Genomic DNA, 26,548 nt, shown 5'->3' on the forward strand with positions numbered 1-26,548 from the left:
TAATATGTTAGCAAGATAGCTAATTTTTGGAAATGTATTCACTGATTTTTCTGGGGACTACAGATAAAATAAAAGGTAAACTTACACTTTACAATTACTTTAAATTGTGAAAACTTTTAACCAGTTGAGAGCACCTTAGAGTGGGCCAGTCTGTCATCATAGCTTCTCTGTTCTCATCAACTTTGCTGAATATGCCTCTGTTGCCCCCAGTGAAGGTTCCTGTACTGATAAAAATAGTTCATGCCATCTCTTATTTACATAATTGGTATAAAAGCAAAATACCAGTTGGGGGTGTATGTGTGTGCATTATTTCATGTTTTGCATATTTTTATGAAATGGAGGCAGGAGTGAATAACATTCATGCTTTGTAAATGATTCACCTTGGTGTCCTTTTCTCCATTATCCTTTTTGTCATGAAGCAATGGAAAAGGCCATAAATCCAGTGAAAAAGCTCAGTGGTTTGCAATTCCTGTCAGCCAGGTAGTACTTCAGCTTCTGAAAATCTTGAACAGATTTATGAAGTCATCAGTTCCCTTCCTCTTTTCCTCCCTTAGCCTCCAAGAGTGTATATTTATTCTGTTGATGGGAACTCTTGAGATGATTTGTTGGAGGACATCATTATTTTACCATAACAGCAGTCAGCCTTAATAAGGCCGGTCTTAAGTGTTGGAAAAACACTTATCCTAAAAATTACTGACTGACCTTTCAGTTCATGGCATTCAGGTCTAAACTGAACTTTGTCAGTAACTGTTTAATAGACATACCTCAGTGGTCAGCTCATACCACTTTACAAGAGCCACCTGATTCGTAGGAAATGAATCTTGAAACTCGGTGATAACTTTCAAGGCAAGAAATCTTTTGGTGAAATGAAAAACGACTTGTCTTTTAAAATTTTCTTTTCCAGATGTGATCCATTTTGGGGGACAGATAGCCTGTAAGATGAAGACGTTTGACTTTTTCCTCACCACATTTCAGGGTTTCTGTCAGTTGAATTGGATTTGGAATGTCTGTAGGGTTCAGGGTTTTAATCTTTGTCAGGGAACCGTTTGAAGAGATTTCATTCAAATGGCTGGCATATTTCCAAGTGAAAATAACAGAAGTGATGTATAGAATATGTATACTCCCCCTAGGTGGCAAGACACTTTTATGTTTCAGTAGAGGAAAATTTTCAACTCGTTTCTTGTCAAAACAACTACCTCTTTTAAGACTTAGCATAGGCCTTTCAGAGCTTTTGTTGAGTGCAGTTCATAGAATCATAGAATCATAGAATCGTTAAGGTTGGAAAATACCCTTAAGATCATTGAGTCCAACCGTTAACCTAATACTGCCAAGTCCACCACTAAACCATGTCCTTAAGCACCACGTCTACCCATCTTTTAAATATCTCCAGGGATGGAGACTCAACCACTTCCCTGGGCAGACTGTTCCAATGCTTGACTACTCTTTCGGTGAAGAAGTTTTTCCTAATATCCAACCTAAACTTCCCCTGGCGCAGCTTGAGGCCATTTCCTCTTGTCCTATCGCTTGTTACTAGGGAGAAGAGACCAACACCCACCTCACTACAACCTCCTTTCAGGTAGTTGTAGAGAGCAATAAGGTCTCCCCTCAGCCTCCTCTTCTCCAGGCTAAACAGCCCCAGTTCCCTCAGCCACTCCTCATAAGACTTGTTCTCTAGACCCTTCACCAGCTTCGTTGCCCTTCTTTGGACACGCTCCAGCACCTCAAAGTCCTTCTTGTAGTGAGGGGCCCAAAAATGAACACAGTACTCGAGGTGCAGACTCACCAGTGCCGAGTACAGGGGCACTATCACCTCCCTGGTCCTGCTGGGCACACTATTCCTGATACAAGCCAGGATGCCATTGGCCCTCTTGGCCACCTGGGCACACTGCTGGCTCATGTTCAGGTGGCTGTCGACCAACACCCCCAGGTCCTTTTCTGCCAGGCAGCTCTCCAGCCACTCCTCCCCCAGCCTGTAGCGTTGCATGGGGTTGTTGTGACCCAAGTGCAGGACCCGGCACTGAGCCTTGCTGAACCTCATACAGTTGGCCCCGGCCCAATGATCCAGCCTGTCCAGGTCCCTCTGTAGGGCCTTCCTACCCTCCAGCAGATCAGCACTCCCACCCAACTTGGTGTCGTCTGCAAACTTCCTGAGGGTGCACTCGATCCCCTCGTCCAGATCACTGATAAAGATATTGAACAGGACCAGCCCCAACACTGAGCCCTGGGGAACACCACTCGTGACCGGCCGCCAACTGGATTTGCCTCCATTCACCACCACTCTGGGCTCGGCCATCCAGCCAGTTTTTAACCCAGCGTAGAGTGCACCCATCCAAGCCGTGAGCAGCCAGCTTCTCCAGGAGAATGCTGTGGGAGACAATGTCAAAGGCCTTACTAAAGTCCAGGTGGACAACATCCACAGCCTTCCCCTCATCCACTAAGTGGGTCACCTTGTCATAGAAGGAGATCAGGTTAGTCAGGCAGGACCTCCCTTTCATAAACCCATGCTGGCTGGGCCTGATCCCCCGGTTGTCCCGCACGTGCCGCGTAATGGCACTCAAGATGATCTGCTCCATGACCTTCCCCGGCACCGAGGTCAGGCTGAGAGGCCTGTAGTTCCCCGGATCCTCCTTCCGGCCCTTCTTGTAGATGGGTGTCACATTTGCTAGCTTCCAGTCATCTGGGACCTCCCCGGTTGACCAGGACTGCTGGTAAATGATGGAAAGTTCCTGTGCATATAAGGAACCAAGGCTAAATTAATCTGTATGTTTTGCTTATTTTGAGGGCTGAGTTGTCATTGTGATTCCTTTTTCGCCGAGGATGACAGTACTTTAAGCAGCTGATGGGGTTTAGCTTATTGTACAGCCTTCTGTGTAACTGGCATCCTTTATTGCAAAATTTTCAGTGCCTCTGCAAAAAGGGCAATGGTGGCTGCTGCTTCCTCTACTGTTATGTAGAGATACCTCTACTGTTATGTACAGATACCTTGGGCATTTCATTGCTAATTAAAAAGGCTAGGAGTTTCCCTCACTTGGTTTAAAAGGATTTCTACAATGCATACATTTTTCATACATGCATTAGAATCCTTTGTTGAGTCTTACAAATCATAAATTTAACATACAGAAGTGTTGCTACTCTAGAATCTTTCATTTATCCTGATATTTTCAAATATGCAGTTGTTCAGTTATATGACATCATGCCTTTGATAACAGAATACCGTTCTGAAGATGAATAGAATATAAAAACTGGATTTTAACTGTGAGTTGTGAATTTTGGACAGTGGATATAATTGAAGTGTCTGTATAAGCACAGAAAGAGCTTAGGCAGCATTGTTTATCTGTGGTGTTTACTTAATATGAGCATTTTGTAGAGAGTGATTATGAAACAGATTAAACAGATGAATTTGAAGTATTTCCACCTTAACTGAGAAAAACATACCAAAGAGAACCATTTCTATTCATCCAGTGATTCTGACTCTGAAGATGATGAACCCAGGAGGTTCCATGTAGAAATAAAGCCAATAAAGCCTGTCCAGTCAAATAATAGCTTGCAATATGCCATGCCTTCCTTGGATGAATTGAAAGTATCTATAGGGAACATTGCTCTTTCTCCAGCAATATCTGTAAGTAATTTTGTTCCTTGTATTTTTAATGAGTAGAGAAGAAAAGTGGTAAGGAATCTTTAGTGTTAACATATATTTTACTGTTCAGAATTTATTCTAGGTTCAAGTTCAATGATGCTTTTTTTCTTGTGCACTTTATTCTTTATTTATATCTTTGATACACTTTATTGCAATGTAATGTTAAGTAATTCTCCTTTTTCAGATTTTAACTTTACTTTGAGTCTTGGGAGTGCTCAGTCCTTGTCTTTCTGCTGTTGCCACCACAAGACATTTGAATATATATAGAGTTAGCTGAGCATGGCTTTTAACATAGTTTACTAATTCGTATTCAATAATATACAGACCTTTAAAACAGATCATATAATGTGGATACATATAACTTTTACAGTGCAGCTTTATTGTATGTATTCTGCCAAACCACAGAATGATCCTTTATACCGTGGGATGATATTACAAATAAATAGTATTAAAGTATGCTAGTACAGTATTCAGATAAGAATACAGATTACTCTGATTTTAAGGAAAATATGCATATTAAAATATTAATGATGATTTTTCTCTTTTTTTCCCCCACGTTTTGAAAGCAGAAACACAGTTCTGTAAGTACAAAATGGCTTTTTATTCATGTTTTTAAATTAAAACCAAGTAAGTGTAGTATGTGAGAAAGTTATTGGGAAAACCTTAGGAATGTTTCTATTCTTACCTGTCAGGCATACCATGTGATATAAAAGCTGTTTAATTTTACTGGCCCAGCCTGTCAAGGGATTTAGTCATACTGTTGCCTCTGTCAGCTCTGCAGTCTTCATTCCTGCCTTTTCTTACCAGTGTGGCGGGCATGCACTAGTTGCGCTCTGTCCTGGCTCATGTTCTGGTCTTCTGCAAGCTCCAGAATGTTCTGCCTGACATTGAAAGCAAAATATCACATGGAAAGTTGAGTGGAAATAAGAACCCTGGGACTGTTAAGTGGTTTATTTGACAGTTGGTAAAATAATTTATTCTTATGGGTTTGGTTTTTTTCTGTTTCAGGCACAAATGAATCAAAAGTCATCTAGTAAGTGTGAATATTTAACTTTTAGTCTATTTATGTTAGTTTTTTAACATAGCATGAAAATATATTTTTTTTTATTATTGAAGAAATAAATTTATTAAGTATTTGTATTTTAAGTAGAAAAAATATTTCTCTTGTCAGTTCTAGGTACCTTTATGATATTTGTCTTTGAACTACTCACAGTAAATTCAAAGGACAAAATTAAGTTATTTGGTCAAAATTTCAAAGCAGCTAGCAGATGCCGCCCAAAGACCTCTTCTTTTTCTGTATACTCAGCTGTTCCCTGTTCTGGGAAACAGGCTGACTGTGACAGTGATGAGGAACAAGTCCAAGAGCCAAAGGGGGGTGTGTGTGTGGGGAAATACAATGGAAATGACTCTTGTGTAAGTTCTTAAAACCCTTCTACCCGCTTGAGTTGAGTATCATCCACAAAACAGCAAAGCACACTCTCTCTGTTTTATAGTCAAAAACACAAAACATGGCCATGGAGATAGAGGATAGAGCATTAGAGCATTAGTCTCTGTCCTTCAGGGTTTTTCTCAGTGGGAAACCAAGCCAGGTTTCCTGAAGAATAATATTGATGCAAACAGTATAATTTTAGGAAGAAATTTCGAGTGACCAACACTTTCTCCTGAAATGCATTGCTCTGTTTAGTCCTCTCCATTTAGAAGGTATTTCAGGAGCATCTGAATTTATATTGTCAGAGATAATGCATTTTCTCTTCTCTATTTTAATAATCCATAATTAGTTTTGAACTGCAACTATTAACATTTACTATCTTTTTATAATGAAGCTGAAAGATTTTTATTTTAGAGTGGTGATAATACTGTGTCTTTTGCTTAGGTGAAGAGTTAACAAAATCAAAGCTTTCTACTCCAGCTAATGAGTAAGTTCAACTTTTAAAATTATATCATCAAGTGTAGTTTTGGGGGAATTTGGTCTTATTTTGATTTAAGACTCCGAGACTCATTGGAAATATCAGTCGACTGCTATTTTAACTCAGGCATCTATTGCATCATAAGAGTTAAAGAGTAATTATGTAACAATGGAGATTTCTATTAACTTGTTTTCACCTTCTAATGCATTTGCTTCGTTGTGATCTGTCTCAATTGATATTTATAATTATGTGATTACAAAATATTGTTTTTTATTAAAATTTCAGATTTTAAATAAGATGGGTTTAGTTTCCATCATATAGTGTTCCATTGTAAAGTGTTTAAGATTACAAGCCCCAAATTTGGACAGGTCTATATACATTGCTCATATATGTATATACTAAAACAAATTGATTTGTAGACGTATGTCTTGTCGAAAATGAAAAAAATTTACTGACATTAGCAAATATGTCCACACACAAACTTGCACCAAGGTATCAGTTCAGATAGTTTCCTTACGTGTAAATCAGTTCCTTGACCTGCAATTTGTAAGTATTTTTAATTTTTAGATGCAAAGACTAATACAGAAGATGAATTACCAAAGTTGTAATTTTATTTTTATGAGTATATACATCTTTCATTAATATTCCAGTTGTAACTCTTACTATAGAAAGGGGAACAGTGACCTTCTGGCATGGGATCCACTCTTTAGCAGTCCTCTTGAATCTTCCTCTTCAGCCTCCTTGGCATCCTCATCCTCCTCAGGTAAAATATTTGATAGTAGAAAATGTTTTCTGCATATTATTCAGGATGTTCTGTTGTTGCTTTTTTTAGTCATTGCAAGGGGATGTGCTTTGACTATTGAAATTAAAGAATTTTGTAAAGCAGTATCCTATGTTATGAGTAATACACAACTCAGGGTGCAGTATATCAGGCTTTCAAGCTAGGGAGCAAGGGGGAAGAGGGAACACTAGAAACCTTAGGAAAATTCTATCATTCTTTTGTCTTTTTTTTCTTTCCTTCTCTCCCTTTACAAAAACTGATCATCATCTATTCTGGAGGAAGAATATAATTCTATTTTTTCAGTTATTAAAGTTGGGAAGTTAAATGGAGGTTGTCACAGCAACTGAGAGATGCTGAGCTTGCACTGTGAACAGGGATGGGTTTCTTCTTTCCAGGAAAGCCTGTTGAGCTATATGTAGTACAAAGCCACTGTGGAGCTTTGCTGTGAGGAACTTGTTTCTTGTAGGAAACCATTAATCTCTTTGGAGATGTGTGGGCATAATCCAAGGGGAGAGGGAGAAAAATGGCAGGACTGAGACTGCAATTAAGGGGGAGTTCCTGGCACCACCTGAGAGTAGGTGTATTGGGAGGAAGAGGGTGGGCTGAGGAGTATGGGAGGTGAGGGGAGGGGGCAGATACTGCATGGGAATTTTGGGTGCAGGATTTTGGAGGATATTAGTGTGGGCAGAACACTGGCAGGCTTTCGTGAAACTTGGTCTTTGGGGGGAAAAAAAAAGTTTACCGAAATAGGCAATATTGATTTTTACATTCAAAATGCAGTGAGGGAGAGGGAGGCAAAATAGCATGTGAGTGGGTATGTGTGTTGAAAAGGCTGAGAGCAGGAGATGTTGAGAAACTAGTTCAGAAAGAGGAAGGAGAGAGCAAAACAAAAACAGATATTACGGCTATGTTAGGACCTGCTTACTAAGAGTATTTCCTTAAATTATTTACGTTGATTATCTCAGGGGATTTAAGGTGGAATCTACTATTTACTAACAGTAGCAGATACGTTGTTTCATAGTTCTCTTCAGTCTACCTACTGCATGTCTATTTTCCAACCCCTACTGTCTTAATGTAGAGACTCTTCACCTCCCATGTGCCTGAGAAAGGAAGTGTTCACTGTTGATTTTAGCTAGGTATTCCTATTCCAAAAATTATAATAGACCTTACTTCTTTGTTCACGATCATGGCTTTCTAAACTGTTTTCATCTGTACTTGATCATACAGGTTGAAGAACAGTAAGAAAGAGTACATATATCAATAGGAGAATTCTGACAACTAGTGCTAATTCTACTTGGCCTTAGTAATGTCCTATTAGCAGCAAGCAGCATTGCTACATAACCCTTAGGGTTTTAAGTGGAACTTATTCCTCCACTACAAATTCATGTTCCTTAAAAGTTATGTTTTATAACAAATCTAGCTTACAGAAATCATTAGATTGTCTCTTCCTCACTTAGGTATCCGGTCAAGATTATTGGCTAGTGGATCCACGTTTGTAACATATTTAAGGATAAATTATATATATATATATATTTATATATATAATTAATAGTAAGACCAATTGTTCTCAGGGTACCCAGCCCCCTGAGATGGAAGACAGGGACGGGGAGCAGAATGAAGCCCCCATAATCCAAGGGAAACGGTTAGTGAACTGCTACACCACTTAGACACACACAAGTCTATGTGGCTGGATGGGAGACACCCAAGGGTACTGAGGGAGCTGGCGGAAGTGCTCACCAAGCCACTTTCAATTCTGTATCAGCAGTCCTGGCTAACCGGGGAGGTGCCAGTCGACTGGAGGTTAGCAAATATGACACCCATCTACAAGAAGGGCCAAAAGGAGGATCCGGGGAACTACAGGCCTGTCAGCCTGACCTCGGTGCTGGGGAAGGTTATGGAGCAGATCATCTTGAGTGCCATTACGCGGCACGTACAGGACACCCAGGGGATGAGGCCCAGCCAGCATGGGTTTATGAAAGGCAGGTCCTGCTTGACTAACCTGATCTCCTTCTATGACAAGGTGATCTGCTTAGTGGATGAGGGGAAGGCTGTGGATGTTGTCTACTTGGACTTTAATAAAGCCTTTGACACCGTTTCCCACAGCATTCCCCTGGAGAAACTGGCTGCTCATGGCTTGGATGGACGTGCTCTTCACTGGGTATAAAACTGGCTGGACAGCCGAGCCCAGAGAGTGGTGGTGAATGGAGTCAAATCCAGTTGGTGGACAGTCACAAGTGGTGTTCCCCAGGGCTCAGTAGTGGGGCCAGTTCTGTTTAATATCTTTAGCAATGATCTGGAGGAGGAGATGAAGTGCACCCTCAGGAAGTTTGCAGACGACACCAAGTTGGGTGGGAGTGCTGATCTGCTGGAGGGTAGGAAGGCCCTACAGAGAAATCTGGACAGGCTGGATCGATGGGCCAGGGCCAACTGTATGAGATTCAACAAGGCTAAGTGCTGAGTCCTGCACTTGGGTCACAACAACCCCATGCAATGCTACAGGCTTGGGGAGGAGTGGCTGGAGAGCTGCCTGGCGGAAAAGGACCTGGGGGTGTTGGTTGACAGCCACCTGAATATGAGCCAGCAGTGTGCCCAGGTGGCCAAGAAGGCCAATGGCATCCTGGCCTGTATCAGGAATAGTGTGGCCAGCAGGACTAGGGAAGTGATGGTCCTCCTGTACTCAGCAGTGGTAAGGCCCCACCTTGAGTACTGTGTTCATTTTTGGGCCCCTCACTACAAGAAGGACATTGAGGTGCTGGAGCGTGTCCAAAGAAGGGCAACGAAGCTGGTGAAGGGTCTAGAGCACAAGTCTTATGAGGAGCGGCTGAGGGAACTGGGGTTGTTTAGTCTGGAGAAGAGGAGGCTCAAGGGAGACCTTATTGCTCTCTACAACTACCTGAAAGGAGGTTGTAGTGAGGTGGGAGTCAGTCTCTTCTCCCTAGTAACAAGCGATAGGACGAGAGGAAACAGCCTCAAGTTGCACCAGGAGAGGTTTAGACTGGATATTAGGAAAAACTTCTTCACCGAAAGGGTAGTCAGGCATTGGAACAGGCTGCCCAGGGAAGTGGTTGAGTCCCCATCCCTGGAGGTATTTAAAATACGTGTAGATGTGGTGCTTAGGGACATGGTTTAGTGGTGGACTTGGCAGTATTAGGTTAATGGTTGGACTCAATGATCTTAAAGGTCTTGTCCAACCTAAATGATTCTATGATTCTATGAATATGCTGAAAAGAAGTTGTGCTTTCTCAAAATGTGTTTTGCTAGCTGCATTATTGCTTCGATCTGGTGTTGGAGTCTGTAGAGTAAGGCAAAGGATACTTAATTTGTTGTACTGGTGGTTGTTACTATATCCATTTCTTTATTGCTACACCTGGATAGGATGCTAAAGCAGGTTAGAATCATAGAATCATAGAATATCCTGAGTTGGAAGGGACCCACAAGGATCATCGAGTCCAACTCCTGTCCCTGCATCGAACAACCCCAAAAATCATAAGATATGTCTGAGGGCTGTCCTGGTTTCAGCTGGGATAGAGTTAATTTTCTTCTTGGTAGCCAGTATGGGGCTGTGTTTTGGGTTTAGGATGAGAACAATGTCGATGATACACTGATGTTTTGGTTCTTGCTAAGTAGTGCCAAGTAGTTGCTAAGTGGTGCTCACACTGGTCAAGGACTTTTCAGCTGCCCATGCTCTGCCGGGTGCACAAGAAGCTGGGAGGGGGCACAGCCAGGACAGCTGACCCAGACTGGCCAAGGGGCTATTCCATACCACATGACGTCATGCCCAGTATATGAGCGGGGGGAGTTGGCCGGGGGGGGGCAATGATCGCTGCTTGGGGGACGTGCTGGGCATCAGTCGGCAGGTGGTGAGCAATTGCACAGTGTATCTCTCGCTTTGTATTACTATTGTACTATTATTATTTGCTTTTATTATTCTTGTTGTTATTATTACTATTACTACTGTTCTATTTTTATTTTACTTTAGTTATTAAACTGTTCTTATCTGAACCCACGAGTTTTCCCCTTTTGCCCTTCCGATTCTCTCCCCCATCCCTCCGGGGGGAGAGTGAGCGAGCGGCTGCATGGTGCTTAGTTGCTAGCTGGGGTTAAACCACGACAGGGCGTTGTCCAATTGCTTCTTGAATGTTGTCAGGCTTGGCGCAATGACTACCTCCCGGGGGGGAGCTTGTTCCAATGCTCCACTACCCTTTGGGTGAAGAACCTTTTCCTAATGTCCAGCCTAAAACGCCCCTGGCATATCTTCCTGCCATTCCCTCGAGTCCTATCATTGGTGATCAGGGAGAAGAGATCAGTACCTGCCCCTCCTCCTTCCCTCGTGAGGAAGCTGTAGACTGCGATGAGGTCTCCCCTCAGTCTCCCCTTCTCCAGGCTGAACAGATCAAGTGACTTCAGCTGCTCCTCATACGGCTCCCCTCTGAACCCTTCACCATCTTCCTGGCTCTCCTCTGGACACTCTCTAGTAGCTTCATATCCTTTTTGTACTGTGGTGCCCAAAACTGCACACAGTCCTCAAGATGAGGCCACACCAGTGCAGAGTAGAGCAGGACAATCACCTCCCTCGACCGGCTAGCTATGCTGTGCTTGATGCACCCCAGGACACGGTTGGCCCTCCTGGCTGCCTAACCTGCCAGGTTAGGAAATGTTCATACAGTCCCTCCTGTCAGCAGAACTGTGGAGAGAGTAGCCTCTGGCTGATGACCAGTGACAGGTAATTGGGATCCGTAACATCCTCTGTAGCCATATCTGGGGGGAGTCATCTGCCGGAGCCCGCATACCTGGAAGTGGCTTATGCAGAGAGCTCTATATTTCATTGAAATTGGTGGAATATAGTACCCTGTGGGCATAAGTAGATTTTAGTTATGAAACATCTGTGCCTTGGCAAACTTTATCTGCTAAATAATTATTTAAAGCAGCGTTGTTCTAGGAGTTAACTAAGCTATGTACATTTGTGAAATTATCCATGGAATCTGAGTGTTCTAAAGTATAACAAATTACTGAAAAAAAATACTGAATTGGGGTATTTCATGATGTTGTTTAAATCAAGTTAGCTTCTGATGCTCACTAACCTCCAGCTTAGTTATGAAGACTTTAAAAAATAGACAACTTTGATCTGATTGTATTTTCCTTGAAATCGGTGTTTTATCTTCAACTTGAAGGTCAGTATAGGTAAGCTGATGCTTAAAGCTTTTGAAAATCTCAATCCAAATATTTTGTGTCCAGAATATATACATGTCATGATCTAGCATGTCCCACAGATACTTTTTTTTTCTTTTTACTGTAAAACATTTCTTTAGATATTGTTTTGTAACTCTGAGTTAATCATTGAACACCTAAACTACCATGGTATTTGAGCAGACAGTGGTTTATGCAGCATAGAAGTAAACTTTGGTCATCTGTGAATAATCCTGCTTTATTAGAAGTTTAAGCTAACTTTGTTATCTTGAACAAGCACAACAAACATTTTTAGGCAGCTATTGATATTATAAAAATGCTTATTTTTATTTATCATCTTCTTCATTTTCATCCATGTGTATTTTTAAAATAGTCTTGCACATTTCCACATTGCTTTTGTATAGGATTTGTAGTAGTATTTCAAAACCTTCAAATTGTATTTAAAATACCTGTTAGAAAGGGAAAGCTGTGTTAAATCTGTTTATTTGGGCTTGGAGAATATACTTTTTCATGACAAAAGGACGACTGTAGAAAGGACACCTATACTTTTGATCTGAACTTTTAAATGTGTTGCTCTCTCTTTAATTCTGTATGCCACTCTGCTGTTGTTCCTAGCTTTGCCAATCTGCAAGATGTTGAGAATTTACTAACCTTGCATTTGCTGCTTCTGTTGTCATCTACTGCAACAGGCAATAGCCAAGTGCAGGGAATACTTGTGGAAAACTCCTGTTTTCCAGCAGCCTGAAGACTCTAGGATGAGAGAGGAAATAAACTGGGGCAGATGATGCCTCATACATACAGTTACTCACTAGATACAGATTGATACAGACAGAAGAACATCATACAGGATCTCATGACTGCATTGTCTTCATTCATTCACCGGACAGCAATTTATGTTGGGCCTTCCCATTACAGATGTTAAGGGTAAGAGGATAAAAATGTTTGGAAGGAACAGAGAAGGGTAGGTTTGATTAAATAACTTTGAAAGAAATGAAAAGCAGAAAGCTGTGGAGAGGAAACAAACATGGAGTAGGACACAAGGAAGAAAAGACAAAGATGAGAGAAAGTGAAACCATGACAGGGAAGAAGTTAGAGGAATAACGAAAGTCATGAGAAGTAGGGCCTTAAGGGGAGAGAAACAGAATAAATTACTTGTCTTATTTAAAAAATGGAAAATGACATGGTTGACAGTATGAATGAAGTACACATGATATGTGGCTGGAGTTTTTTTTCTTTTTTTTTGTAAAATTTTTAACCTAGTAGAGCAGTTATTTTTCATGCTGGCTAGTAATCCTCATGCAGTGGATATTGAATATGTTTTTGAAGTCTGGATTCATATTGAAATTTTTATCATTTCAGTATTGCTCCTAGTTTCAATTCTTCCCTTTTCCTTCAACTACACTGAAAGAGCATAATAGGAGCTCCTCCTCATCTACCACTGATTTGCCTGAGTGTAGAGTATCTCAGTCTTTGCTTGGACACAAGACAGATTCTGGGTCTAGAAGCCCATCTTCACCAGACTTTACCATTAGTACTTGTGCAAATCTGGTGTTACGGCAGCACCATCAGGGAGCACCAGTACTTTATCCTCTGTTTCATAGTCTCAGAGTCAGTGGATTTCCTTTACTGATGAACTTCTTACAATTAGACACACAAGCACAGACAAGAAGGAGCCCCAAAGATTGCATTTTAAAACTGAAAATGCCTGCCTTGCCTCTTCTGCTTTGCTTGGGAATTCTTCCAACAGCTGTGCTTCTGAGGACCAAAGTGACCTTTTCAGTAATACTCTATGCCACGAACAATTATTCATTGAAGAAACCGGCACTGCTGCTGAAATTTCTTCTGCATCATCTTCAGCACTCCTGGACTATAGTTGTCATGGTTTAACCCCAGCCAGCAACTAAGCACCACACAGCCGCTCACTCACTCCCCCCACCCCAGTGGGATGGGGGAGAGAATCGGAAGGGTAAAAGGGAGAAAACTCGTGGGTTGACATAAAGACACTTTAATAGGTAAAGCAAAAGCTGCACACGCAAGCAAAGTGAAACAAGGAATCCGTTCACTACTTCCCATTGGCAGGCAGGTGTTCAGCCATCTCCAGGAAACCAGGGCTCCATCACGCATAACGGTTACTTGGGAAGACAAATGCCATCACTCCAAACGTCTCCCCTTCCTTCTTCTTCCCCCAGCTTTATATGCTGAGCATGATGTCATATGGCATGGGATATCCCTTTGGTCAGTTGGGGTCAGCTGTCCCAGCTGTGTCCCCTCCCAACTTCTTGTGCACCCCCAGCCTGCTTGCTGGTGGGGTGGGGTGAGAAGCAGAAAAGGCCTTGACTCTGTGTAAGCACTGCTCAGCAATAGCTAAAACATCCCTGTATTATCAACACTGTTTCCAGCACAAATCCAAAACATAGCCTCATACTAGCTACTATGAAGAAAATTAACTCTATCCCAGCCAAAACCAGCACAATAGTTTAGTGTCTTCTTGTGTTCATACAAATAAGGGTATGGCAAGCATGCATTGTGTACTGCTCTTTGCTAATAACTGACTCCAAAAAGCAAGCTTTGGACTGATTTTTGTTTTTGTTATTATTGCTCACCTTACATTAAAATTAACTCATCTTCTTTCTTAGAATGTACTAAACTGCTTGTTAACACCAACTTCCTTCAAAGTTAGGACAATGAATTAAATATTCAGCTTGAAATAAGAAGAAAAATTCAAATTATTTGATTAAAGGCATTGTTTTTTCTTAACTGTGCAGAGCTTTGCTTTTCTAGAAATAGGAATGTATAGATGTTTTCAGATTAAATGCAGTTAGATAAATTGGATTTAAAGCTGTTCCTTTTTAACACCCAGTATTTTGAAGCGTGGATGATATCGTGGTAATGCTACATACTAAGAGGGCAAAGGAAAAGTGCATTTGGACAAGTGGGCCAATGACTCACTGAATACCTGTGATACTGCAGCAGACTACTTAATGTTTAGCATGCACTATCTTCCTGGGGCATAACAAGAATTTTAAAGGAATGACTGATATTTCAGAAGTGAATTTACTTGGGGACATTTGAGTTTGCAACTCTTAAGGTGGATGTGGTCAGTATTAGCCTAATTTCTTTCTTCCCAAGTCAGTGATGAAACTCCCATACTCCAATGACGGCAGAGTTATGCTGAATGCCTGAGAAAATCCCATACTTAAAAGTTACATTTTTAAATAACATTAACTGATTTAATTAAAAAAGAACCATCCAGAATAATTTGAGGGAGATGATAGGATGTGCTGCAATGACATAGTTTAGGATTTCAGTCTATTTTGAAGTTAATTTTAGATCTGGCATACTCATTGGATGGCATCTCATTTATTTTGAAGTACAGTTCTATTTGGAAAAGTGACTATGTAAAAGTGGCATCTTTGTACTGCTGCCACCATCTGTTACTTGTGTCTGTTAGGTTTAGAAGGACATGAGGGCAGTATTTTTTTTAACTGCTTTTTACTTCTCATAGTTTGGTTAAGAGATAATATGGAGTTACTGTGTTCCTGCAATCAACAGAGTAATTTATCTGTTATACTGGTGTATACTTATTGAAGTCAGTGGGATTTCAGAGGGCATAATTTGATATAAACAGAGTTATGCCATTGTCAGCCAGGACCAGATATGAATTTCCACTGAATTTTCCATTTGTGGTGAGACATAAAGACTGTCCTATATTCTGAATCCATATAGAGTATACACAAAAGAGAACTCGGGTAAAATCATCTTTTTACATACAAACCTCTGAGAATAGTTAGTATAAAATCACTTGAGAGGAATGAGGAAGCCCATGATGCCATTTTTAGAGTCACTTTTCAGGGTATCACATGGCCCTGTTTTAAAAACATTTATGATTAGTGGTAAATCTTACAAAATGGAGATTGAAGCATAACTTCCAGTTATTCTATTTAAGTGAGTACATATTTATGTTCAGTGTGACCTTTCTAATATTGATTTTCTTAAATTTGCTTTCTTTCAGCAAGGCCCACAACTCCTCTTTCTGTAGGCACCATTGTACCCCCTCCAAGGCCTGCTTCAAGACCAAAGTTGTCTACAGGGAAACTTAGTGGAATTAATGAAATAGTATGTATTGATTGTTGGTTTGTTTTTTTTTTTAATTCTCCACTGTAACTCGATTCCAGATATATCATTTATGCTGTTACAATGGAGTTACTTTCCAGCCAATGTTCAAGGAATCACATACTCAGATTTTCACCATTGCCAGATAGGCATGGAAGTTGTTCATGATAAACATGTTACTATAACAAAATAATTCTTAACTGAACTAAAAAGCTCCAAAACATAAATTTTGCATCAGCTGAATGTTTTTAATTGAACAAATTAATAACTTGAAAATTAAAGGATAGCATATGTGTGGGATTAAAGTTTTCAAAATGTGAAATACTAGTGAAGTTAGTGAACTCCATTGATTTAGAGATATCACCAAAGCTTTGGGGAATGACTGGTATTAAGTAGATCTTTATCAGTCATGTGTTGACACAAGTAGCCCTGCTGTGACTTCTCCCTGCCCTTGGTGCTGGCTGGTGGAGAAGGGAGGTGGCAGATTGCAGTAGCTGTCCATTGGGATAGTGAGAGGTTGCATGCTGCCTGCATCTCTGCTCACTGCTTGCAGTGCAGGTCCACCTGTTGATAAGGAATGTGGCGAAAAATGCAAATACCCAGACAGCATATCAGACCAAGCCATGCTTAATCTCTTCTATGAATATTATGATTCTTTGGGTTTCATTTGACTTACTGACTTGGAAAAATTTTACCATGGTAAGATTCTCTTACTGTCTTTCAAAGTAGTAAGATACTTTTACCATATTCTCATTATGGACAAAATTCTGGTCTTATGCTTTAATAAAACTGAAACATTGTTTAACTCTTTTGCTTTTCTGTTATGTTATAAGGTCAGAATAGGGTTCATTTTGAGATTCTTTTCTTATTCCAATATAAAACTGTAGTAATTGCACTTAGACCAAGAAATCTGTTCTTCATATCATCAGAATTAAAGAGAAGAATTTAGCTGGTACTGTTCTGCTATAAAGTATGATTCTGCACAAAGTTACATGTTTTAGAAATTGACTTTTATCTGGATACAAGAAGATTGTGAGTTGTCTTCATTATACGTCACCTCCTTTTACAATTCCCACAGTCTGTATAAAAGTCATATACTCAGTGACAAGTGTAATAGAACTGAAATAAAAAAACAATTACCCAACCAAAACAGATGCTTCAGGAGTTCCAGTACCTTTTAGATAGGTTAATCCCAAAATGATCATTAGTTATTTTAAACTAATACCTTAACAGTTAAATGTATCATAAAACTATCCAAAGATTTAGGGTGGAAGGGACTTTTGAAGATCTCTAGGCCAACCTCCTGTTCAAAGAAGGGCCAACTTCAAAATTGCATCAGATTGCTCAAAACATGCCTCTTTGGGCAACCCAGGGCTTAACCACAAGGTTATAAGAAGGAATTTTTTCCCTATATTCAGCTGAAATTTCCATCAGCTAGTGAAAGACTGCTAGTAGATCCCTCCTTAGGCTTCTCTTCTCCAGGCTGAACAAACCCAGGTCCTTCAGCCTCTCCTGCTCTCTCATGTCCTCCAGTCCTCAACTATTTTAGTTGCCCCCTGCCGAACTCACTTCCAGTTTGTTAGTAGCTGTCCTTTAGCTCTGAAAATCCACATTTGCTGCACACATATACAGGGCTATAGGCTTAGGTTCTGCTACTGTGTTATAGTGCGATTATTGACAGGCTGTTACATAATCAAATACATTAGACTTAACTACCCAGGCAAAAAATTAATAATGATAAGCTCTGAAATAATGGAATTAATTCCCATAGAAAATGTGGGTTCTGTTTTACACTAAAAACTAGGATACATAAAGCATTAAAAGAAATATGTTGAGAAACACTATGAAATTGATTGGGGAATTAAATGAAGAACTCTTCTATTTACAGTCTTTTTTCATCTTTTTAAAAGCACTTTCTGTCTCTGTAATACTCTTGTGATCTCTTGTGTTTAGCCTAGGCCATTCAGCCCTCCATTGACCTCTAACTCAAGTCCACCACCTGCAGTTCCCTTGGCACATGCAGAGAGCATTTCCTCAATATCCTCTTCTGCTTCCCTCAGTGCAGCAAACACATCTACAGTTGGTAAGTTAAATTAACGATTTTAACTCATTTTAGAAATGGTATAATTCAGCCACTGAGTTCCACCTGTTAGGAAAACCATTCCTTGGAGTTAGTTGTTCCATATGTGAGTCCAGTCTAGGTACTTCAAGTATCCTTTGCAATACCTGCTTCTAAATGACACTGAGAGACAGAACAGTGGATTTGACTAGATTAGACCATAGATCCAATTATGGCATGTTTTTTAGTGAAATATTTTTCAAAATTAAAATATTCCATGAATTCGTATTTGGTGTGCTTGTATATCCATTCATCAAGCACAACGTTATGTATTTCTTCAGAAGATGTTATTGTATAGGTACAGAAATATTTTGGGATACTGATAAATTTGAATTAATATAAATGTTCACAAAATAGAGTTCTTTTTATGTTATTTTAATTTTGTTTGTTTTCCTGTAATTGCAGTTTCCAAAAAAAATAAAACTAATGCATCTTTTTCTTCCAGTTAGTGAAGTATATAAGCTAAACAGAGGTGTTTAGTAAAAGCAAAACAACCAAGCAAACAATAAAGATGAAGATGAAAAGCAAATCAGTCTTCCTGTGCTGCCACTAATTTCAGAAGGTTTTCTTGTGTTTTTAAAGTCAAGTCCTTCAGTTATGATATTTGATTATAACAAATAACAAGGAGACGGGGGGGGGGGGGGGGTTATTTGTGGGGTTTTTTTAAAGACATTTTAACTTGTTTCTGTAGCAGAATTGAAGTATTTCATTCCTGAACACTATTACCACTTTAGCCCCAAGTTAAATCAGACTCTTGAGTTAACACTCAGTTATCTATGAATGTTACTGATGCCAAGGATTCCTCACCCAGGCTCAGCACCTTAGAAGAGCATCTGCACAGCTTCTAGCGGGAGCTCTGCATTGAAAGCAATGCAGCTGTTTCCACCCTGTGCAGGACCAAAGCTAGTAAGGTCTGCCTAGTCTTAGCTGCTGCAGTGGTGGCACAGTTCAGTGTCCCAAATGCTGAGAAGCATCATAGAAAGATAACTGATATTTTGGTTGCCAGAGTCCATCCAGGCTCACTTCCTCAGGCCTCAGCACTGGTGCCAAGGAATCAGAAGTTGGTGGCAGCAGCATCAATAGCCCCAGCTCTGTATGTGTGTGTTACTGGAGACAGTGACAGAGTGAAATCGTGAGGTGCGGGAGGAGGTAAGGAAGTGTGTGCTGACACCAAGGTTTGACATGGTTATTAACCTGGCCTAGCAAAAATAAACAAGGCCAGTTCCATCTGCGCTGATTGTATGAATTAAATAGTCCTGGAGAGCTGGGAAGGGCAGTGCAGACGGCTGAATGATTTTGGGGCATGAGGATATACTCTGCGCTACTGTCTATTCTTTTGGCTTTTGCACAATCCAGTGTTTCCCTTACCTCATTTGTTCTAAATAATGGAGAATTGACTATAATTATCTTGTTCCAAGTGAACTTGTAGGCATGCATAATTGAATTTCTTTTATGCTTTAGCCTTGTTTTCATTTGAAACGTATTTTTTATATATTAAATTGTTTAAGATCTATAACATCTATTTTTGCTTGAAATATTTTGTTTTCTTGCAATGTTTTGTTTCATTTAAACATAATAGAGGATGATCTTTTGATTGGATCACTTCCTACAATTGAAAAGCTTTGTGAGACACCACCAGGTATTGTATTAGAAGCAGATTTACATGTTAACTAATCATCTTAGTGCACTACAGCTAATAATATTGTATTTCTTTTGAAATAAATTTCTTTAGCTATTTCTGGTGTCTGGCAGATACAAGTAGCTTGAAAGCTCAACTACTTAACAAGTTATATGTTGCTGAAGTCACCAAAACTTGATATAACCACTTTTATGCAACATAATCTTCCATCTATTCCCCCCCCCCCAAACAAGCTGAAAATTGGTCTTGTTTCTTCAGTTTGTCATTAATACTTTCTTGGAAGAAAAGAGAATATATTTTTACTGTGACAATCCTTATTCTCTTAAGACGAGTAGATAAAACTGTTTCTATATTTCTAAATAATACAAAGCTTTGAAGATACAGATAATAAAGATAATATTTTTTAATACATTTTATTTTTACGGCAGCAGTTTAGCCAATATTAAAATTACCTGAATTGTTGTTCCTAAACTGAACTAAAACCATTTGATCAGACTTATTTATTTGCCCTTTTTATGGCTAATGATGCAGTCTTTTATTCTGCAGTTTGGCAACCTCCTCGAGCATGTCAATGCAACTGTTGAGTCAGCACAGCTGAAGGGCTATTAACAGTGGTTAGGGCTGAGGCAGGTGGCAGGGCATCAAAGCCAGATTTGCTGGTGCTGCCAAAGGTCCTAGAACTGGACCCATGAGCTGGACTGCAGCCTGAGATACAGCGAGTCTGCCTTGGCACAGCTCTGTGACATCCCGTCCCTCTGAGAGCTCACAGCAGGCATGTGATACAGGCTGTTTCAGCAGTGGTACAAAAAATTAGTAAGATGCTCTCCACTACACTACCGCACTAATAAAAAGATAGAACTTATAGTATTGTCTTTTATATTCAGTACACATATAAAACACTACTGAAAAGTAAAATCCCATGACAACTGGTTTTGTCACTTATACACACACATTTCAAAAAGCCTTAGCTGAGGTCTGAGTTGATTTTTATAGCTATGCATTGGAACTTCGTTGCGTAGGCACAGGCATCTGTGAAAGCTGACGCAGGCCTGGTAATTATTGTAAACTGCTATGTATTTCCAGGTACCTCCAAGGTACTCCCAGAATCTTTACTACGTAAACATTAGACAACTTTGCAAAATACTTCTCCAACAATTTCTGCTTGGGAATTGTAATCTTTGTTGGCTGAAATAGTTAAAAGAATGTTCAACAGTTCACTTATGTGTGGTAATATTAATGTATGTGCATTTATGTTCATACATACTGTAAATGAATTCTTTGCATTTTGTGACTCTTTTATCATACATTTTTCCATACTATAAGCATACAATAGGGACTTTTTTAAAGTATTGTAATTAATGTCTAATTTCCTTTGGATCTGTTGACTTCAGTTTCATCAGTAGCCATTTTAATGCAGTGTTCTTCTGTCTCATATGTATTTCCTTGTGTCTGTCCGTTTACAAAATGTCATACTGATAGTCCTGTTTTTTTAGGCTGCTAAGCAGTGTTTTGATGGTGTGATTGTACTGTACTATGTTTATATTTTTCTACACACTTTTCAAGTAATACTTCAGACTCTGCTGTGACCTTGATGGTAGTAACCTCTTGTAAAAATGAGAAGTGTAGTCAACCATTCTGAAATCTATTGCTAAGCTTTTTGAAAATTAAACCTATACACTGTATTCTAGGTGTTTCACGTGGTCCCAGCCCTGTCAGCCTTGGAAACCAGGACACCTTGCCTGTTGCAGTAGCCCTTACTGAATCTGTTAACGCCTACTTTAAAGGAGCAGATCCCACAAAGTTAGTTAAATAGTGAATTGTTTTGAATGTAATAAGTTACAATAAGAAAATATACTGGTTTTACTTTTAATATTTTGGGGGAAAATGTATATACATTAGAAGGGGGATTCACAGGGTTTTTTCCCCTGATATAACGGATGTCATCTATCTGGACTTCTGTAAGGCCTTTGACACAGTCCCCCACAATATCCTTCTCTCTAAATTGGAGAGATATGGATTTAATGGGCGGACTGTTTGGTGGATAAGGAATTGGCTGGATGGTCGCATCCAGAGGGTAGTGGTCAATGGCTCGATGTCCAGATGGAGAACAGTGACAAGTGGTGTCCCTCAGGGGTCCGTTCTGGGGCCAGTGCTGTTCAATATCTTCATCAATGACATGGACAGTGGGATCGAGTGCACCCTCAGCAAGTTTGCAGATGACACCAAGCTGAGTGGTGCAGTCGACACACCTGAGGGATGGGATGCCACCCAGAGGGACCTGGAAAAGCTGGAGAAATGGGCCTGTGTGAACCTCATGAGGTTCAACAAGGACAAGTGCAAGGTCCTGCACCTGGGTCGGGGCAATCCCCAGTATCAATACAGGCTGGGGGATGAAGGGATTGAGTGCAGCCCTGAGGAGAAGGACTTGGGGGTACTGGTGGAGGAAAAGCTGGACATGAGCCAGCAATGTGCTCTCGCAGCCCAGAAAGCCAACCGTATCCTGGGCTGCATCAAAAGAAGTGTGGCCAGCAGGTCGAGGGAGGTGATTCTGCCCCTCTACTCTCGTGAGACCCCTCTTGGAGTACTGTGTTCAGCTCTGGAGTCCTCAGCACAGGAAGGACATGGACCTGTTGGATTGGGTCCAGAAGAGGGCCACAAAAATGATCAGAGGGCTGGAACACCTCTCCTATGAGGAAAGGCTGAAAGAGCTGGGGTTGTTCAGCCTGGAGAAGAGAAGGCTGCGGGGAGACCTTATTGCAGCCTTTCAATACTTAAAGGGGGCTTATAAGAAAGATGGGGACAGACTTTTTAGCAGGGCCAATAGCGATAGGACAAGGGGTAATGGTTTTAAACTAAAAGAGGGTAGATTCAGACTAGATATAAGGAAGAAATTTTTTACAGTGAGGATGGTGAAACACTGGAATGGGTTGCCCAGAGAGGTGGTAGGTGCCCCATCCTTGGAAACATTCAAGGTCAGGCTGGATGGGGCTCTGAGCAACCTGATCTAGTTGTAGATGTCCCTGCTCATTGCAGGGGGGATGGACTAGATGACCTTTAAAGGTCCCTTCCATCCCAAAGCATTCTATGATTCTATGATTCTATAAGTGACAGCAGTGGCTTATCTCTCTCTATTGACCTACATCCCTCTAGGAGTTCATATATCCCTGCTTTACAAAAATGTGTTCAATGAAAACACTGAAAATGAGAAGTGTTTTTATTATAGTCAGGTAGGTGCTACATGTAAATTTGGGCAGCTTAAAAGCACCTCATTCCCTCTGTCACATTGCTTGCTATGCTACTTAGGCTTTGCCTTAAGCATAGTTGTGTCATGTTTTCAAAGCCTGAAAAATATCCACCCATACTACTGTATGCTTAACCAGCTAAACTTTTTTTCTTATTTCATCTGACTTCCAAGTTGAAACTGATAGTATGTTGTCATAGTGCCACCTTACCCTCATTTGAAATTGATTTTCTGTTTTGAATTCAGCTCATCAGATTGTAAAAGTACGATTGCTTTAAAATTAGTATTAAAACTAGGCAGTTAATGAGTTGCAATAAAACTGATGTTTTCATTCTCTTCTAGATGTATTGTGAAGATCACTGGTGATATGACAGTATCATTCCCAAGTGGGATTATTAAAGTCTTCACCAGCAACCCATCTCCAGCTGTGCTCTGCTTCAGGGTAAAAAACACAAGCAAACTAGAGCAGATTCTTCCAAATGCACAACTTGTATACAGGTTTTGTATTTTTTTTTTAATATAATAGTAAACTACATGATTTGTAAAATGTGAATTGTTGTATATGTAAATCAGAATTCTCTACAGTCTTGTTGATTTGCTTATACATAATTTAATTTCCTGAACTAATCTTGTTTAGCTCAGTTCCTCTCCACTGCCACCATTAAAAATTTCAGTGATTACTGGACTTGAAACTTATGCTGAATATAACAGGAGCCATTAAAAATAGTTTGCAAATGTAGCTGTGTTTTTATACACATTTTATAAAAGAAATGGTTTAATAAACTATTTTAAAAAAAAAACAACATTTTTTTCTAATCAAGCTACATGAACAATATAGCTAATTACAGATACGGAGAAAAATTAGATGTCAGAAATAGGACACTAATATTGTCATATGGATTTCTTTATACAGTAGTAACAATGGTAAGATTAAATTATGAAACAGTAGCCTTAAATAGAAAACAAGTAGTAAGAGCTATACCTAATCTCATTTGTCAGTTACTAGTGTATTTTTTAAGCTGTATCATTTCTATGGTAGATCAGATCCATTACATAATTGTATCTCTCAAGTGTATAGCAGCATGCTTAGGAGTATTCTTAAGAAAAAAAGCTGCTGGTTGAGTAGGATAAATCACAGCATTTGGATATCTTTTGCAAAAAAAACCAACAAAGAAAACAATTCTAAAAGCAGATATCTGTTTCAGCTGAGCAGTTTCTATTTCATTTATTGGAGAAATTATTTGAAAACCAGTTAAACACTTCTAGATGCTACATTTTTTAAATTACTGAAATAACTTGAAACAATCAAACCACATGCATCCATTCTTTTGTATTTAATTTCATTTTGATCATTCATACTTAATGTAATGAATGATTCATACAAAATTAAATTTATCGTTCTTTGACATGACAGTTTATAACTGAAATGTTAGCAAAGCTGTATCTGACAGTGAATTATACTGAAAAAATATATTTTGGAAAAAAGTGAAAATGTCTAGTATTCTTGTTTGAGTGCTGTAACACTTCACCTCTAATTAGAAAGGATGCATGTACTGGATATTTATGAAGTTAAACCTGTATGGTAATAATTTGACTTTTAATCATATACTGCAACGACTGTCATTTGCTTAGTATTTATAGAGATGGAACTTTTTAATGTGAGTGATATTTGTGGAGACATCAGAATTTCTGTTTTGTATTACACTTGGTTGTGGAGCAGCAAGAAGGATTTTGCTACTGGTTTCACTTGTTTAAATTTTGGAAGGCCTCTGTGATAAGTGTTTATCTATATATTTTACTGAAAATGGAAATTGCATGAATGACAACACTGTATTGAGAACCAAATTCTAAGTAAATTGGACAGGCTACTGGTATGTAAGTCACTGTTCTAGGACGTTCAACCCATTGCAGTCATATTTACTGTGTTCCAGGTGCTCGTTTTCAGCTTTCACTCTGCATGCCTCCTTAGGGATGGATGCAGTTCCTCTATGTATCCACAGATGATCCGCAGAGTGATTCTTAAGTGATTTGAATTTTGTTTCTGAATCAGTTTTCTTAAAAGCTTCATCCTTATTAAAAAATAAACCTGATGCAACCAGAGCTGAAAATATTCTTGATCTGCAAAACACCTTTTCGTGCTCCAGTAGCTCCCAACCAGGATTTTGCTTCTGCAGTCATGTGCACACTTTTACCTACATATAGAAATGATATAATAAATTGTTACTAATATTGAATGTAACTATAAATATCTGAGAAACAATTTTTATAATAATTTGAAAATAGCTTTTAATTGAAAAAAATTTGAAAGCTTACACTCTCTATAAATATGTGAAAGTGTGGTAACACATACAGCACAAATCTTAATTCAGTATATTAGTGAACCTGTGTCATAACAATTTTTTTTTTTTGATTTTAGGATATATTCCAAATTGGATAACATTCCTTTTCAAAGACTGCTTTCATCCCCACCTCCCACACATTCTCACAGCACCTGATTTAATAAAACACAATTTTAATACAATGTAAAATCCAAATTCGGCATTAGCTCCATCTTGTGATGCAGATCATCAGTGGAGGAAACTCACTGCTCCACAACCTGGAAGGAGAATTTTTACCAGATACAACAAGCGGTTAATTTGTCTTAATATTTAGGAAGGTACAATTATGTGTTATAAAGCATTAGAACAAATTCTTGCTTGAATTAGTGAAGAAGGGGAAAGATCTAGTCTTAATTTTTAGACATCAGAAATAATAAAACTCAGTGTTGCTTTCTGATTCCTACCTTTCTTTTTCTTTGTAGTGATCAGTCACAAAGTGACTCCAGTACTAAGGATTTTTGGATGAACATGCAAGCTATAACTGTCTACCTCAAGAAATTATCAGAGCAGAATCCATCTGCATCCTATTATAATGTGGATGTTTTAAAGTATCAGGTAAACACTTTTTTCCCTTTGGAATTTTTTAAGGAACTCTGGCAGATTTCATATCTATACAGAAATTATAAGAATTGTTCTTCGCCTGCTTGCATGCATATGAACTGTCATCCCTCATCTAGGCCAATTCTGGGTATGTCATTGTTTCCAATGCAGAGGCTCTGCCCAGGCTGAGTGCATTTGTGTTATGCCTTCATGTCATTCCCTGTTCATTCATGACCTGTTTCAGCTTGCTCACACTCCAATTCATGTGTGCAAGCTTCAAACACTGCTTCTTTAGGTATTTGTTAACAAAGTTAAGTTTTCCTTGAATTTAGGGGTTTTGGTGGGGGTTCGTTTGAGTTTGTAATTATATTGTATTTTGATTTTGCAATTGCATAATTTTTGGATGCTGTAGCTAATCAACTGTAATATATGAGAACGCATGATGTTCTCACCTCTCACAGTATAATGGAACAGCTCATCCTGGAAACCATTTACAGGCACGTGAAGGACAAGAAGGTCATCAGGAGTAGTCAGCATGGATTCACCAAGGGGAAGTCATGCTTGACCAACTTGATAAACTTCTATGATGAAATGACTGGCCTTGTAGATGAGGGGAGAGCAGTGGATATTCTCTAGACTTCAGGAAGGCTTTTGACACTGTCTCCCATAGCATCCTGTCATGGTTTAACCCCAGTCGGCAACTAAGCACCACACAGCTGCTCGCTCACCCCCCCACCCCCCCCCCCCCCCGGTGGGATGGGGGAGAGAATTGGAAAAAAAAAAGTAAAACCCACAGGTTGAGATAAAGACAGTTTAATAGGACAGCAGAGGAAGAAAAAATAACACTATACCAGCTACTAGGAAGAAAATTAACTCTATCCCAGCCAAAACCAGGACACATCCTCATAGAGAAGCTGATGAAGTATGGGCTGGATGAGCAGACAATGAGGTGGATTGAAAACTCTGAACATCCAGGCCCAGAGGGTGATGGTCAGTAGCATGAGGT

At 39.6% G+C, this 26,548-nt stretch overlaps 1 protein-coding gene across 1 annotated transcript in view; it reads left to right on the forward strand.

The window, feature by feature from the left end:
* Positions 1-26,548, forward strand: part of LOC309601828 (F-BAR domain only protein 2-like) — a 108,625-nt gene that overhangs the window by 73,480 nt on the left and 8,597 nt on the right. Inside the window, exons 13-20 of the mRNA XM_082335003.1 lie at positions 3,426-3,638; positions 5,511-5,553; positions 6,213-6,307; positions 15,525-15,628; positions 17,579-17,708; positions 21,072-21,183; positions 22,967-23,122; positions 25,425-25,557. Of these exons, the coding sequence (XP_082191129.1) occupies positions 3,426-3,638; positions 5,511-5,553; positions 6,213-6,307; positions 15,525-15,628; positions 17,579-17,708; positions 21,072-21,183; positions 22,967-23,122; positions 25,425-25,557 (986 nt within the window). The remainder of the gene's footprint in view (positions 1-3,425; positions 3,639-5,510; positions 5,554-6,212; positions 6,308-15,524; positions 15,629-17,578; positions 17,709-21,071; positions 21,184-22,966; positions 23,123-25,424; positions 25,558-26,548) is intronic.

The sequence above is a fragment of the Platalea leucorodia genome (genome assembly GCF_965183815.1).
Source record: "Platalea leucorodia genome assembly, chromosome: W".
Lineage (NCBI taxonomy): Eukaryota > Metazoa > Chordata > Aves > Pelecaniformes > Threskiornithidae > Platalea > Platalea leucorodia.